The sequence below is a fragment of the Euwallacea fornicatus genome, chromosome 18 (genome assembly GCF_040115645.1).
Source record: "Euwallacea fornicatus isolate EFF26 chromosome 18, ASM4011564v1, whole genome shotgun sequence".
Lineage (NCBI taxonomy): Eukaryota > Metazoa > Arthropoda > Insecta > Coleoptera > Curculionidae > Euwallacea > Euwallacea fornicatus.
In genome coordinates, this window is record NC_089558.1 from 2612603 (window position 1) to 2630105 (window position 17503).

General features: G+C 38.5%; 1 protein-coding gene across 3 annotated transcripts in view; it reads right to left on the reverse strand.

Moving 5' to 3' along the window:
* The window catches only part of LOC136344987 (zinc finger protein castor homolog 1-like), a 51568-nt gene that overhangs the window by 2148 nt on the left and 31917 nt on the right, over positions 1–17503 (reverse strand). The window contains exons 5-17 of one of the 3 annotated variants that reach the window (XM_066292934.1): positions 16796–16880; positions 4607–4775; positions 4019–4315; positions 3818–3936; positions 3533–3755; positions 3048–3222; positions 2648–2994; positions 2204–2374; positions 1849–2136; positions 1579–1796; positions 1365–1466; positions 372–712; positions 72–320 (exon numbers count right to left, since the gene is read on the reverse strand). In XM_066292934.1, the coding sequence (XP_066149031.1) occupies positions 72–320; positions 372–712; positions 1365–1466; positions 1579–1796; positions 1849–2136; positions 2204–2374; positions 2648–2994; positions 3048–3222; positions 3533–3755; positions 3818–3936; positions 4019–4315; positions 4607–4775; positions 16796–16880 (2784 nt within the window). Of the gene's footprint in view, positions 1–71; positions 321–371; positions 713–1364; positions 1467–1578; positions 1797–1848; positions 2137–2203; positions 2375–2647; positions 2995–3047; positions 3418–3532; positions 3756–3817; positions 3937–4018; positions 4316–4606; positions 4776–16795; positions 16881–17503 lie in introns of all 3 variants that reach the window. The other 2 variants (XM_066292932.1, XM_066292933.1) reach the window with 2 other exon arrangements.

Below are 17503 nucleotides of genomic sequence, written 5' to 3' on the forward strand. Positions count from 1 at the left end.
CATTAGTTTTGAATGTGAAAGCGGAAAAACCCCTGAGGAGTGTCTTCCACAAAATCTTAAATAAAGCTTACTTGGAAAGGATGAGTTTGATGTCCCAATAAAGGACTCTGCATCAACTGAGCGTGCTGGAACATGATTTGTGAAGGAATCCCTTGCTGATATAAACTTTGAGGAAGAAAGGCATTTTGTTGTTGCATTAGGGCGATTTGCGTTGCGAAATTCGGTGGGAATTGCGCAAAATGGTTGTAGGCGTCAAATGTGGGAGTCGAAAAGTACGGACTGGCATCTGGCTCTTTTGGCGGCTGTTGCTTAATGTCCAACTACGATAAATTAAATAACTTCTGCGTTTTCACAATGTGAATACAACTTACCTGCAAACTGGACAAACTCGCCACGTTAATCTGTTTTTGCTCACTACTCCTCCGTTCTCCACTTAAATTTTCCGGGCTTCCAGCACATTCCTCCTTTATCCCATTGAACTCGCTATCTCCATCGTTATTACTTTCAGATGAATTCAGGAAACCACTGTTGCTGTGCCTGGCGACATGAGGCAGCAGTTTATCCAGTTCCGAGAAGGCCTGATTGCAAGCTGTGCAGTGGTAATGAGGCTTCCGTTTCAGCTTGCAAAAGGGCCGACTGCAAGAGATTTCCGGGCCATATAGGGTTGTTGAGGGGGCCGTTTGGGGGTCGAAGGCTTGGAGAAGGGAACGATCTGAAAAAATTTGTTTACATAAGAATCAAGACAAATCGGGAGTTAAAGGTTAGATTTTTACATGCTTATGCAATAAGAATCCATGCTTGCACCTGAATGATACATGAAGCTAGTTGACACTGTTAGATAAAGAAGACTCATCAATCGGTTCATCTCGAGTCTAACTAAATAACTAAATAACTCGGTACCGAGTCTTGTTGCTTATACTCGAAAGTTTTTGTTGAGATGCAGCAAAATGGACACGGTAGATGGCGCTGATAGGATATTCTCCTGCAGGCCCAACATACTTGCCATTGACATTGTCGATTTCTGTTCGAGCTCGATCGACACAAAATAAACCGACGTGATAACGTTTAAAGGATCAAAACCGATCTTCGGGAGTGTTTGAGATCTCAATCTTCTCAGATTTTTCCAACTGCTTTTGCATTTATTTTTAATCCAGAGGGAGGCTGGGACCCGAAGATAATCTTTCTTTTCAAAGCATTTTTATCACACTCAACGATGTTTAGATGTGGAGTACCTCCCTCATTTTGCGGTGCATCCATACACAGAACGTTCCAATTTAATTATTAATATTTTTTGTTAATAAGCAATTATGGCGTCAATCTGGTTAGTCTCAAATTGTTAATGCCGTTTAGTACTTTTCTCGTACCTGACGTCAACGACGTTACATGATCGGAGGGTGAACTTCGCTGGTCCACCGAAACGGGTGGTAATGTAGAAATAGGGTAAAAGGTCCCAGAAGCCCTCACCACTAGAAACAATAATTTACACTATGTACATAATTTACTGAACCTAAGTGTCTCTAGTATATCTAAAATGTGCACACGCCAATCTCCCTATAGTCCCACGAAGGCAAAACTCACCTGAAACTTTATTATTATCAATACTTTGGCTGAGATTTACAGCCTCCATTTCAGAACTGCTCTTGGACTCGCTTCTATCGACCAACAATTCCTCGCTTTTGACACGTATACTTGGAAAGGAGATTTCTTGATGTGTCTCATGCTTTTGATTGTGTAAAACCATCTGGGAGTACTGCACGAAACTATAATTGCAGTTTTGACGAGTGCAATGGAAGTGTCTGCAAATGGATTGCTCGCTGTATCTCTCCCGCAAATACTCTATAAACTCACCGATTAATTTTATTTGAAGCACATCCTTGCAGCCTGCAATCAACCATTCGATCGTAGAACTCGAAACCATTTAAAATTTCCACGTTTTCGTGGAAGTCCTTAGCATGGCTGACCAGGGACTCCATTTGGTCAGTGGAATATAGGCACCTTTTCCTGTTGCAGTGGAAATGAGCTGCTCCCAGATAGGGACACAAAGTATCGGGACATTTAGTGTTTTCGCTAAAGCTGTCGAAGGACTGCAGAATGTTGGAATATTCCGAGGGGTTGAAAGGTGGAAATCGTGGAGGTCTGGAAGAGATTAAAAGATTTAGAAACTTGCTAGAACTTTGGGTTCAAATGAATTAGTGGCACTTACGGTTCATCATCATCTTCATCTCTGGACCCAGAAGGAGTAGTTGATGGTTTGGGCAATTTAAAACTAGTGAAAATCGCCTGAGGGCTGTCCATTAGGCTTTGGGATCCCCCTCCAGCGTTGTAGTCATTCCAAACTTCAATTACTCGGTTTTTTGGAGGTCTACCTCGTTTCCTGGAAAATAAAAAAAGGCGAAATGTAAAAATATACAGGTGGGCGCTTTTTCGGTGGATGTATGGCATGCAAGCAAGCAAAATTGATAAATGAAATTTGAATGCACTAAAAACCATAAAGATTGTCGGTTTAATTCCGATTTAAACAATGGGAACGTATGTTCGTCTGTGCTTTCACCAGATCTTTCCCTATTAGGTTATTATTTATTGGAAATTTGTTATTTTCAAGGCACTATTTGCAAAAACAGCTTCAAGCTTCAGTGAATGAACTCACCTACAAAACATGCCATCAATGCTCGTAGTCAGATGGGTCGCAGTCAAGGGATCCTTTGTCAGACTCAGTTTCTGACTATACTGATGCATTTTATAGTGCTCCAACCTCCTAAAGGGCTTTTCAGACGTCAAGATCACTTCCCTGCATCCATCTAGACTGCAATGGTAGTGTTTCTCCTTATTCTGGTACACGCAAGACTGATCTTCGCAAAGCTCGTTTGCTTCTGACACCGAAAAAAAATTGTCAGTGATAATTTCCTGCTGCTCATGATTTCTCGAGTGTTCTCTGGCTGCTTCCTTTGTCGTCAGAATCACTTCGCAGCTGTCCTGAAGGCAGTGGAAGTGCTCCTGAAAAGATAAATTTGTTAAAACTTCATTTCGATGTAGAATAACTGATTTACCTGAAAGCAGTAATGGCAATTCTCTCTGAAAGTGCATTTCTGAGTTTCCGGGACAAATTGACAATACTTCCTCCAGTAGTCTTCAGAGTTGAGAGTCTCCTCTTGAGATGGGAGATTTGAGGCTTCACTGGCGCTCAAGTCCATCGCTAGGGCCCCTTCGGACTCCTCGTTGTAGCTTAAAGGCGAGTTTCGGTCACTCAGACTTTCAGTATTCGAGATATTGGACATGGAGTTTTGGTGGTTGTAGAAATTAGCTAGATCTATTTGAGCCTCGTAATCCCTGGCTAAAGGTGTGAATTGGGTAGGGGTGGGAGGCAGACCGCTTCCCTCTGCTAGGGTTTTCATCATGCTTTGAGCCAGTTTGTACTTCCTAGAAGACGAGAAGGGTGGCTTATGGAGGGTAATAGAGGGAAATTAGCCCTTTTTAGTTCGTATGAGATTAGCTCTTATTTCTCCTCCCAATCAACTCAGTCCTTGCGACTTACCTATAAGCAAGTTCGCTATCTTTCCTTTCATGCTTGCGCTTATGGGAGAATAACTGTCCAGAGCTATGGAGAACGTAAGAACACTGAGGCCTGATGCAATGGATGTGGTTGCAGACCTTGGAAAAACGGCAATTTTCGAAAGGGCACATTTCATTCTTCATGAATTTTTTAAAGCCGTCTCTGGACAGTTGCTCGTCTTTGATGTGGTACGTTTTGTGTTTTTCTAGTGTGGGAAATTGGAGATTAAATCTTCATCATTATGTATGACTGGGAGGAAGGACGTACCCATGTCAGACTTGTTTTTGAAGGTAAATCTACAGCCGGTCCTCCTGCAATGGAAGTGGGTGGTTCTTTGGCCGAAGAAGGCGCAATAGGAGGCTCCGCATTCTTCAGTGGCTCGGTATCTAAAGATTAATTTTCAAATAAAATTTTTACGTTATATTCACATTCCTCAAATATCTAGTTCACTGAAAGAAATTAACTTACCTCTGAAACCCTTCTTGCATAATGGCGCTGTCCTTCCTATGATAATTGCTATGCATCTGCACATCACTAGTAGATATGTAGACCTTATCACAATTTTCCTGAATGCAGTGATAGTGCGTTTGCTTCTTGTTGTGGGTGCAATTCGCGAACTTGTCGCTGCAGTCATCGAGGGGGCTATAGCGCATGAAACCGTGTTGTAGAGACTCATCTCGCTTCTTGTGCCATTTAAAATGCCTGATCATCTCTTCCTTCTTCAAAAACACCCTGGAGTTACAGTCCAGACAGTGGAAGTGCTCTCTGGAATAGTTTTAACGGTTTTAGACTTGAGTAATTTTAGAGTACGCCTCTGGATTTTAACCAAAGGAACAAAAAATTATATATGCAACAAATGATACACAAAACTTTTCAAGGTTGGACAACAATCACTTCTCTAATGAAAGCGTTGCAGTGCAACTTTAAAATTTATGTTTTCTGGTGAGAAAAGTCCTTAACTCCTTTAACTTAGCAAAAGATCCTACAGGTGTCGTTCAGTTATATTAAAAATTCGAGACTTGCGCAGTTCTACTTTTTGGTGGTATGTGGTCTTACCGATAGTTAAGGTCTTTACAGTACGTACTGCCGCACTCTACGCTAGAGGCGAATTTCTTGACGTATTTGGAGTAATCCACTTGAGAGGTTTTGTTCACAAGAAGACTGGACGAGGACATAGATGAGTCACGTGGCTGTAGTGAAGTCGACATTGATTGTTGCAACATGGCTGAAAGAGGAAAGAGTATATTGGAGAAAATAATGATGTATTATAGTGATTTTGCGGCCAACAAAAGTTTTCGTTATTACCAAATCCAACCCGTATATTAAGGCATGAATTCTCTTCCGAAAAAGCGATTGCTGCTGGTGCCCCCATGACACAATATATGATTCAACCTCTTAATACTTTTAAAAAAGGGGTGCCAGGGGTTTGAATTTGAAGGGTTAAAATTTGATAGTCTGTGTTTTTAATAATCCCGAGGGTCCCGAATACTAATTTTAGATTTTGTTGAAAGGACTTGCCTGACGGATAAGAGATTTTCCGCACTATTGGGCCTTTGTCATAATATTTTTGGAATACGATACAGATGGCGGTTTCAACGTTTTTTTTATCGGGTGAGGGGATTTTCAAATTTAAAAGGAGGAAATTGGATTATCAACTGGGAAGAACTGAAGGGTTGCAATATGCGCAATTTATAAATTATATATTAAAATAAACTAGTTGAAGGCAGTTTAAAGTGGCGATTTCGCTATTTTCTTTTGATGTTTATTGCTCAATAACTCCCATACCCATCTCCATCGGTTTTTCAAATATTATTTAACATTCTTATATTCTAGACATAATGGTGGAACTCCATAACTACGATCATTTATTCCAGATTTGATTGTCGATCTTCTAAATGTAAAAGATTTATTTAAAAATGGAATGACACTAATTCCTTCGTAACTTCGAACAAAAAGTACCAAATTTTGCCCCAAAACATGCAAATTTCAGTAAAAAAATATTATTCACTTCTGGTCAAGAAATAAGTTTCCAAATCCTTAACATAACGGTCGATTCTAAATCGAAGTTCAATTACTTCATATTTAACCGTACTGCCTTCCGCTAAATGTAAAACATCTATTTAGAAGTGAAAGTATTTTCTCCACATCTTCCAAGGAGTGGTTCCAAATTCTGGTGCTGGTCGGAAGTCGCCGAGCAAGATTTTTTTTAATAATGCATCATTGAGATGCTCAATTCAACGACCTTTTTTTCTCAGTATAAATTATCACTTTCCCCATGTTTCGAAAATTTTTCAAATCAGAACTTTCATTGGCCAACAACGGAACAGTTAATTAATTCAACCCCTCTCAACATACCCGTAATAATACCGAGTCCCAAGCAAAAATTTTAATCCGAACAGATCTGTTTAAAGCCACCCCTTTGCATGGATTTCGCACACGTGCATTCGCATAACACAATTACTTTATAAAAAGTACCAAAATAATGGGGGTCTAAAATTACCGAATGTTCGAAAAGAAAAGCCGGGCTTTGAAAAGCGTTTCTTATTTATCTTTTAACCCTTTTTTAAAATCGGAATATATAAAGCTTCCAGCTTGAGCTCGAACAGCGGCCCACTGCGAAACCCCGACGGGATTCCTGATTTCGGGGCCCCACGAACGCATTGGACCGTCATCAAGTGTACAGACCCCTGGCTTTCATTAAAAAGATGTGAAAGAGCTTTTTGAGTTCATCCTGTCTTTTTTTAACTTATTATTGGCCTACGTAGGTATTGTAATCTTGGTAGCTGGAGTTTATTAGGTAACCTAATGATAGGGGCCTTATACGGGTTGTTCCGGAGTCATGACTTCGCATGTGCGCTCAAAGTGCTCCCAAATTGTTTTTATTTTCACCAAGGATTTTTTATCTAAAGTTTTAAAATTATTTTTGTCACTTTTTTCGTAATACATTTAACAATCTGAGAAAGGGAGACTCTCATTGAATATCTGATTCGCTTAAATGGCGAATGCGACAGGAAGTTGGACGCTAATTGAGAGGTGCACGTTGACACTCAAGAACAATTTAGGAAATTTCTTGTTAAAATTAGAAACTTGTAACGTTCTGTATCTGAAATGGGAAATTTGAGTCGTAATTTGACTATTCAGCAACTCAATTTCAAGCGCAGCACTTCCACTACTTGCAACTTGGGATAGGCATTTTGGGGTTTGGAATGGTCGTCAAGAAAACTTGAGTCATGCCTGGATAAAGGTTTTCTATTTCGTTTTAAAGGTGATTTTGAGAATGTTTCCTACTAATTAAAACACACAAGTTCTAGTGTTATCTACATCCAACATGTTCATTCCAAAAGTAATCGACTGATAAAAAAAACCATATATCTATCGCCCCAAAACCCGAAACCTGGACGAAACCGAATTCCGCCTTGTCTCCACTTCAATGTTAAATAAACCAATCAGCCTCACCATCATCAACCAGATGTTTAAAGCGCATACACACATCGAAAAAGCAGAAGGGTCAAATTTTTAATTCAATTTCATGCGAGCATTCGAATTACACAAGCTCGAAACGGGCACAAAAGCGCTTTTATGCCGCTTGGCCTTAAGGCTCAAACTTCCGTAAAATCTTAACTCTTTTCTCTCTGCGTTTCAAAGGCTTTTGTGTTTGTACAAGTGTGTTTTCAGAATATTATGTGGACATGGGTTCAACGATTATAAATCGAAAATCCGGGGATTTTATTTAAAAGCACGTCTAGATGGGTCCAATGAATGAGATCCTGATGTGAGCTTTTGGATTGGGCATACGTAGTAGGGCTCTTTAAAGCAGGAAATCGAGAGTTTTGGAGGCAAATTTGTAGGAATTTAGACGAAGGTTTTGGGTGCTGATAAAAAAATTGTCAGAAACTGCAAAGGTGAGTTTCCTGAAAATTCTAAAGTTTCTTTACGAAACTCACTAATACGGCCCTGGATTAAACTGTTTTATTTCCCGGATGAATTAAGACATTTCTGGCTACTTGGCTACGTAAAAGTCATAGATAGGCAGAGGCAGTTAAAAATTTCCAAAATCTGCTTAAATGCTTTGTCGTTGTTCCAGCTTCTTTAAAAAACTGACTACTACAACCCTGTTCAATACTGGAATTGTCCTATATCGAAGTTTAAAGAGCTTTTGGTTATTTGACCGGGCAAACGACAGGGATGTACGTAGATTGATTCTAGAGGGAGTAAAAAATACCAAAATTTGCTTAAGTTTCTTGTTAATCCTTCAGCTTCTTTAAGAAATTGTTTACTACAACCCTGTTGAATGCGGACGAGGAAAGTTGTTTCTAAAGGAAACTGTCACTTATAATCAGTTTATTGTCGCCCGTAAGAACTCACTGAAGACTATATAGGGAGTCATCGAGCAGGAAACTCGTTTCCATTCTACCAATTGCCAACTTCTTATTAATTTACTACTCAGCTTCCCTTTTAAGCCCCCTCTACCAAGACCCCACTTAAATCCAAAAAAACATTATAAAACGAACTAGAACCAGCAACAATCTGGATCGGGCAATGTATGTTTTTATGTAATTGAAACTGTACGTGTATCGGAATGTTGTTCTCCATGCAACTTCAACTGAAGCGTTTAGTTGATTTTTGGCACAGAGCACTCGAAAATAGTTTGTTATGCTGCCTGGAATCTGCAATTTGGAAATTTTAATTTGTTCTAATGATAGTGATGTTGACGTCAACGAAGAGATACTGATCTTAACCCCTGGCGGAGGACCTTAAAAGATGCATTCATCACGTTAGCGTCTGGCAGGCAAAAGCTTTCGCAGATAAATAATTATCCAGGAAAAGTCGATTAAATGATTTAATTTGTGTCACGACGCGAGTTATTTTTCGATCGGCTAAATTTCTGTGTCTAAGCCAAAAATTTAACATTTCGATTTGGAAAAATCGAGGAAACTTGGCAGATGGCTCTGCTATTATTTCTATTCTGTGCGGCTTTAATTAGAAAGACCGCCGCTGCCTGGAAATCTAATTAGAAATATCAGGAAAAGGTTAGAAAATCTTATGCCAGACGAAATAAAACAATACCGGCATTCTCGATGCATTTTGCTACGCTCAGCATCCCAAAGCTCGCCATGTGTCTTGAAGGCAATCTAATAAATTAAAACCCGTGTCGGACTCATTATACTTCATTCATAACTCTTTTTTGTAATTTTATATGGCCATCTATTAGATTTCGATAATTAGTAATCAAAATCACATAAAATTTGAATAATGCGTGAGTGTGTGTTCTTTTTAGACGCGAGAGACCAGTTCTTGAGATCCAGATTCGAGGAGTTTTCGATACGTGAGCAGACTTTGCTATTTTGTACACGCAGCAACCATTGACTGCGGAGTATACGCGCAATTGCAGGTGTTATTTATATGTAAAAAATTTTTTTAAACGGCAAAATTGAGGTGCAGCCAGACATTAATTTCAGGTTTGCATAAAAACTGTTTCTGCCTGCCTCGTTGGGTTTTGTTATAGAAAGATCTTAATTGAAGGCTTTGACGACGTGCGGCATCGTAAAATGTGATTAATGACCGTTTTCCCGGACAATCGAAAAGTACCCGTGTTCGAAGGTTCAATGAGCCTCCAAAGTGCATACCACGCTTCTATTCACTATTAATAGGAATGCAGGTTCCTTAAATGTTGTTTGCAAGACTCTCCCTTATTGAATGAACGTGCTAACTTTTTTCCCTGAAATTTGACATGTGTCAACAGTATCAAAAATGACACTTTTCGACATAAATTTGACAATCTTAGCGTTGATCATAGCTGAAGTTAAAAGATAAAAACGAGAAGGGAAGACTTCGTCCGGGCGCCCAGGCACTGTAATACCCACATACATATGTGGGGGGAAATTGGTATTGGTATTAATCTGAATTAGCCTAAACTCTTTGAATTCTATCATATCCAAATCAATGTCAAGTCATACTTGGCAGGATAGATGCATGACTAGATCTCAATTAGGTTTTAGAGACTCTGTCTAAACACATATGTTTCGGATACCGGACGTCACATATCGGACGTACGTCTAACATCAAAATAATGTAGGAATGTGATTTTCCGAACTAGGGACGTGAAATATGCGTCGTCTGAGACTCCGGCTTCACTCTACATTTGCATTTGATTCAGCACTTAATGTGTTGATGAAGACTTCATTAAGTGCAGATATTGATCGCGTGGCAGGTATATAATGCGCTCCGATTGGTTGGAAATACACAACAAACGAGGTTTAATTGGCAAAACTGAGCGTTAATGAAAAACCATTTGTAATGGGGGATCTTCAAAGTATGATCTGGTATAGAAATATTAAAGCAACGTGTTAATTAACCGTTTGCCTGTATTTCATAGCCTTGTGTGTCTTTGGCGACCCGAACACAGAACAGCGGAATATTCCTGGAATCGTACCTTACAACTTACAATCCAGTTTTGAAAATGCGATTTTTACCTTTTCCAGTCCAGTGCAGTACTAAGGGAACACCTATTCTGTTCCTATTGAATTAATCTTTCATTTATCATATAATTTTGTTATGTTGGCCACAATGTCACTGGAAATTTGATCGTTTTCTCGAGGGCGATGGATGGAGACGCGGACGCCATTGCACGAACGATATTCTCGTCTGGAAAGCTTACTAAGCAGAAGTTTTACTCCTACTCAGTTGATACTTAATGATCATTGTTCTAGTCTCTTTCTAAATTTTGGGTTTATTTTCTAAAGCTCTGTGCCAACACGAAAGAACACCAATTCTAGAGCGAGAAATTATATAATTTAATGCTAGTTAGTTCAGATTAGCAAGGGAGTTCGCCCTCGGATAGCAATTGTTTCTGTTTGTCTGCCTCGACAATGACTTACCAGAGTTAGACACGTGGAAAACCAATTCCATGTATGATTTTGCAAGACCAAGATCATTCCAGTATTGATCTTGTTTTGCTCAACCTCGCAGTATTTTCGGTCAGGTTTAATCATAGAATGACTTGTTTGCTTTCCTTTGAATTTTGCTCATGAAACATTTAATTCATTCATGAGAATCTCAAATACTTTTGTGATGAATTTTTGCGCGCACTCTGTACTACAGAATTTTCCATTTAACCTAACTCCAACAATTTAGATCATGATGACCTTTCAGAAATAACACTTAAATCATGTACGTTTCATGGAATGCATTGTTTGTACCTTGCAAGATATTCGGTGCATTAATTAAGACATTTTGGACGCAATCGTGCGATTGTGGTGAAAACTTCTTTTAGGAATTTGCTACTGTTGACAGTTACCTAAATTCGAACTTAAGTTAATTCAATCAAAACCATAAGAGGGGAAATAGGCCATCTCCTAGTGACGCATATGCAAATGCACTTTATCAGCATAACAACCTTTATAAATACGAAATTTTATGAATAGTTAAAAAGCCTAAATTGGTTAAATTGACCCTCAATTGTCGTGAGATCTCGGATTCTCTCCGCGCTTCTCTATTGGGCCTAATTTGTCGTGATTACGTTTAAACGACAAGGCAGGCTTGGAAACAAACGAATAAAATCGAGACCGGGCGCATAAAAACAAGTGAACGGAGACAAATGGAATAAATCGAGCGGGACGCTCTTATTTGACGTTTCCCTTTTGTTTTACTTTTATTGTTTTTAATGCACTTGTTTCGTTTATGTTTTGTTTCCGTTGATAAACGAGACAGGCCCGGGATAAAGATGCGAGAACGATTTTTTTTTTATTTAACGAAAATCCAATTTGGAAATAATAACGAAAAACAAATATTTTTTAAAATCAGATATTCGGTAATCTCGAAAATTTTAGCAAAAATGTAGTGGTTTCTCCCATATTAGGGCAAATAATACTAAAACGATGACAGCTTGTTTACTCCCCATTAATTTTGACAGATCTGACGAGCATGCCGGCCGAGGTATGTCTCGATTGTTTGAAGCGAAAGGATATTCAATTCATAGCCGTTTATTGTGTTTTAGAAAGTTTTAGTGTTTTTTTTTGTTCGTACTCTCTAAACAAGTTAAAAAAAATCGTTCCGTCCGTCAAAACTCGACCGTTCGTAAGTCAAAAGAACGTTTCTTATTCAATTACGATTTCCACCCTAATTTGGGGCGATCGGATACCCGTTAGAACCCGGCCCCTTAACGCATCGAGAGTAACGAACTTTATCGTGCGTTAGCAGGAGCACAAGTGCATCCCATACGCAATCCCACAAAAATATTCCAAATATAAAACATGTCTGGTTTCTAGTAACCAAGAAACGTTATCTTTTTATTTCCCCAACTTGAAGCGAAGCAGTGTTCTGCTCTTTATGAAAAGTTCCAGTCTTCGGGAATCATAAAATTCGTATTAATAACACGGACGTTTCTGGTTTCGAGTCGGAAATAAAGCAGGGATTTCTTAGGTCCGACTAAACCTCCAGTTAGCGCAGTTTTTTGAGGACATTCCGCTTCTCTGGAGAAAAAGCGGCCTAAATGCGGCACATAGCGGTTTCCGCGAAAATATGAAATATTCCTTTACGTGCTTTCACGCACCGTATCGCAATCTCGGACAGGCACTTTTTAAAGAGCATGAGGAATTTATTTGAAGGCGAGTCTTTGTTTCGAAAATTATATCTCCCCTTTTAGTGCTTTTCTATGTAAAATGTCGTGAAAATATCTCGCTGGGATGTGCGTCGAGAAAAAATTGAAAATCATTTATTAACGACATACGCGCAACAAAAGACGATCTACATTCGAGCCCGTATCGAGACAGTCGAGTCACGGCCGACTGCCTGAAACAAATGAACAAAAGCCAAAAATCTTTTCCGCAATTGCATTTTAGCTATGTTTTCGACTTTCGGGATTTATTTTACGCTTGTTGTTAACTTAACCGCCTGATAAATGACTCTATGACATGGTTAAATTTAACCTACAGAAGCCTGAAACATATGAAGCATCTATGTCACTTTGCTAGAAGCCGCAGTGAGAGCTTTCTATAAATTTCCCGCAAAAACAACGCAATTTATAACACAGGACTTCCTATGTGGTAATAAGCCATAATGCGGAAAATTCGCACCATAACGAACATACTCTGCGTAATTTTTGAAATTTACAGTTCTTTTTGCCAAAACAAGTGAATAAAGAAAATTATAAGAGGTGCTCGAAGGACTAATTGTCTCCTTTCAATGATAGCTGTACGCGCCTTCTTAAATTCTGCATTGATCGTAAGACCTCCTTTATCCTTATTTTGGACATTAAACTTGCGATGGTCTTCTTTCGCAGCTCATTAATATCGGTGCTTACAGATTTATAAATGAGGTCTGCGATAGTTTCCCATAAATAATAATCCAACCGGGACAGGTCTGCTGAGCGTGTTGGCCAACGTATGTCTTCATTGTTTGAAATCAGAGAGTAGTTCTATTCATTGCCGTTTATGATTTTTGAGGAGGTTTCGACATTTTACTCACCGAGTGTATAATGGTGTATGATGGAATAGAAAAAAAAATCGAGTTCATTATCAGTCTATCCTACACATAAAGCGTTAATTTCGCGCAACAACAAGCAAAGTTTCCGAGGTTTTTGGAATCCGCAGCTTTTCTCGGCAAAACTTAATATTGAGAAATTACGTAAATCACGTTTTAATTCATGTTCAAAGTCCAGCGAAATAATAATAAAACGGGACAATCGCAAAAATTGGCAAATTTACGGTTTCTGCAAGGCTGTAAAAGGGCATAAAGTATAAATTTACGGATTCTAAAAAAGGTTCACTAGACTCGTAACTTTAAATTGTAAATGTTGACGTTTACGGCTTTATATACTGCTTGTGATTTTTGCTTAAAAACCACTTTATGTCTAGTGCTTACAAAAGCTTACTTTGTTGCATGTTTCCACCAAGAACTATTGCGATTGGCCAAGACGGTAATTACGGAAATATTTATTTATATACCAATTTTAATTGCACTCTCATAAATTCTCTACAAAGTCAAATTTTGTCGCTTGCAACATTATAATTTAATGTAGAGGTCAAATCGAATTATTCTTCATTGTTTTTATTCTTTCGTTGTTTTGCATTTACCTCCTCATTGTAATTATCTCCTCATTTTTTTGCTGTGGTTGCTACAGCGATTTTCTGATTTATCAACCAACACAAAAATATTTAATTATAATTTCAGAACCAGTCAACTTCAGATCTTTAAAAAGTGACACACCAGTCATACTGATGTAATCCCTTGGAACATCCATTGTCCTTCGTTTTAGGACAGAGTCTCAGGCCATGACGTTCCGCGCTCAAATATTTCTTTTTGAAAATTCTCCAGAACGGGGGAGAATGTTAAAATCAGGCAATACTGCCAGAATTACGCGATATGCTACGATTTCTTCTCGTAAAAAGTAACAAGAGTGCCGCTATGTTATTGCATAGGGGTTGTCAATATTTTAAGTGTCTTCACTATCGCATCCCTCAAAGGGTGAAAGGTACAAAATTAGAAAGTGGAAAAAAATTGCCGTTTTCGAGGGAATTTTAATATGCGGTAAACGGTGGTGCTAGATGGTTTCTGGTATTCCGGGTTCAGGAAGAAAATCTGAAAGCTTTAAAGTTGAACACCACCACGTCATCATTTTACCACACCCACACCAGTTAGTTAAATGGCAATATTATGACATTGCGGTATTCTTAAAGCGTTCGGGTTCTACTCGTACTTTGCTTTGCGCTTTTGGGATGGCAACGCAACATAATATAGTTGACAAACGACCACTGTAATTTTATCTTCAGTGTAGGGCTGTAAAATATCTGGTTAAGAAAATATAACATTTTACTTCTCCGGATGTTTGACCGGAAAATTTCAGATAATTCTAAAGAGTCAGATATTTTTTACCAAGACCGTGTATTCGTCCGTTAAAATATGGATTAATTTAATTGTTTATGTCAGATGTCAGTGATATGTACTTCATATATGTCACTAATTCTGTCACTCTTGAAGGTCACGGTTCAATTCAAGAATCTCCGAGCAAGTCGAATGCGATTTGATCGTATCGAATCCTGTCAAATTTGTTTGAAACCGTCAAAAGTTTTTGCGGATTTACTAGTTGAATATTTGTCATCCTACATTGTTTCTGAGTAAATAGTCCCTTTTTGCCGCTGTGATCCCGAATTATTTTTTTATTAAAATAATATATTTTTAAATGCGCAGTTTCAGAGTTTAAACGGTTTAAACCATGAACAATTTTTTCCCACGTAGGAAAGTCCTTTTAGGTCTTTAATTGTATTGACTCTGTATCTTGTTAATCTTCAGTTTCAACCAAAACACTCCTCGAAAGTTCCGCTCGGCTCGAGTTTTGATCCCAATTTATCAAAGTTTATTACCATTTTTTATGTCGCTTCGCAAAAATTTCTTCACAAAGTTCTGAAAGTTGCTTAGTCAAAGTTAAGCTGTGTTTTATGGATATTTTGACGACCTTCACAGCAAAACTTTCCTTTAAGAGGATAAAACAGTAAGTTTGCTCCTTGGGACGGACAGCATTTTCACCCCTGCGCGTCGTAAATACGCAATAGTTTTTAATTGTAAGGAGGAAAATGTTTGCCTTCGTAGAGAGCAAAAGTATTTTCGTCCCTACGCTACACAAATGCTTTAATAGCTGCTTCGCTTTTACAAAAAAAAATTAAACATTGATGGTGGAAAAAAATTAGATACGCGCCTTTGGAGATTAATGCTTTTTCCTCCCTCAAGCGTTGTTGCCCTCTGCTTGGCAATGGGTTTGAGATCATTCGCGAGAATAAAAACAAGATTTATCTCTGTTGTTACGCGTGTTAATTAGCAACTGGCCTTTTATAGCCTCGTATGTCTTCGGCAACCCGAACACTTGACACATGAATATTTTTGAAACTATTAAGGTAAATCCAGTTTTTAAAATTCAATTTTTGCCAATTTCCATCCCAACACAGCACTCATTTAATTCCTATGATCTTTAATTTAACATATAATTTTATGTTTGTTCACAAGATCATTCGAAATTTAACCGTTTTCCTGAGGATAATGGGAGGAGACGCGGATTGCTGACGCCATTGTCTGAATGATTTTCATTTGTTTGGAAACCCTACTTAACAGAAGTTTTACTGCCGTCGGGATGACTCTGAATGAATGATTTTCTAGTTTCTTCCTAAATTTTGAGTTCATTTTCGAAAGTCCTATACCAACGCGAAAGAACACCAATTCCGGAGCGAGAAGCCATATCTTCCAATGCTGGTTAATTTAGGCTGACAAGGGCGCTACTTTCCTGAAAATTAGAGAAAATTAGAGGCGCTTGTTTGAAGGTCGGTGCCTTTTTCTCCCTCAAGCGTTGATGCCCTCCGCTTGATGGCGAACTCCAGATCACACCCGGGAGTAAAAGCAAGGCCTACCGCCTTTGTCGGGTAGATAAACAATTTCTTAATATTCTCGGGCGCAGATGGCTGAATGAATGTTTTCACCACAGATGTCGCGACTCATTAAAATGAATCTTTGATCGAGTACTTTTTCCTTTTCTTGTTTCGTTCTATTTTTTAATTTTGGTGAAGTGACGAGTCTCAGATATTCTAATAAAAACGTGGGTACGTGTTTCCTTTTAATTTTATTTAATCAGTAGAACTTGCGAATAAAAGAGAAGCGCTTATTAATATCTCGGAAACAGCAAGCACAAGGTGTTGATCCTTTATTTGCCTTAGCACGCACCGCTGCAGTCTTTGCACTTATATGCGGCGTTATAGGCGTACTGTAAAATTTAGCAATAAAATCTTAAAAGATTCTTATAGAGAAAACCTATAAAACGTTTCTGCAAAATGGGTTTTATCGTCACTTTTAGATTTTATTGGCGTTTCCATTGTTGGCCTCTAAAGGTTTTACCGAGAAGTCGAATTTCTACACTCTACTAGAAGGAAAAATTACCCACTGACGTTTATATTATTGGTGTGATTGTAATAACTATCAAGGCGAGAAAATAAAACCTCCGTTCCATGCGAGCAATAAAAACAAATTGATGTGTTTTTAAAGTTGGGGACATCATGAAGAGATGTGAAAAATTTAAATAATAAATTGGGAGTCAGTTTAAGCGAATTAAATCAAATATGTCAGAGGCAATTTAAGTCAATTTAGTTGGTTTTTGTGACGGTGGTAAAACAGCGCATTCTTCGGCCTTAATAAAAACCTCATTGACTCAGTTAAAAAAATCATTTTTACTGCTCAAATCAGGCACGAAGTGATCGGGGAACTTACCGTTGAGGGGGGACTCCATGGGGGGAGGGGATGAGCTATCAGTCTTGTTGAGGTGGGAGAACGACATTCCCCCGGAGAATATACCCTAGAAAAACATAAATAGTTAAAACGCCAATAAAATCAATAACAAAGCAGTTATCATGCAATTAAACACGCGTTTTCCCGCAAAGCTAATCCAAGCTGAGAAATAAAGCAAGTCTAATTACTTTTTAAATACAGTTCGCACGAAACAAGATGTAAAATCTTGTAAAACAAGCGATTTATACTAGAAAATGAACAAAACTGCTGGGAATTTACACTGATAGGGTTTTTTAAGAAGGGAGTTTTCGCATTATCGCGCTACAGTGCAACCAGGCATATCTACTGTTTTCCGCGCATCATCCTCCCTTAACCGCAACAAAACCTAGAGTTTTAACAGTATACCCTCAACCCACCCATATGTCAACATATTCAAAGATCCGTCCCCTCAACTGCACATAACGGCAAACACCCCGAAACTTCTCCTCTAATCATCTCCTTTCTAATTGCCTGTAATTTACTAGAAACCCACAAAACAGTGTGAGAATCACACTTCCCTGAAATTACTGCCATATCGACTATCACAGCCTCAACAATAAAATTGCGCTCTCAAGAAGCAAACTAATTAACCTATACTTACCTAAAGAACCAAAAACTTACCTTTTCGACCTCATTTCATGATCTTTTTCA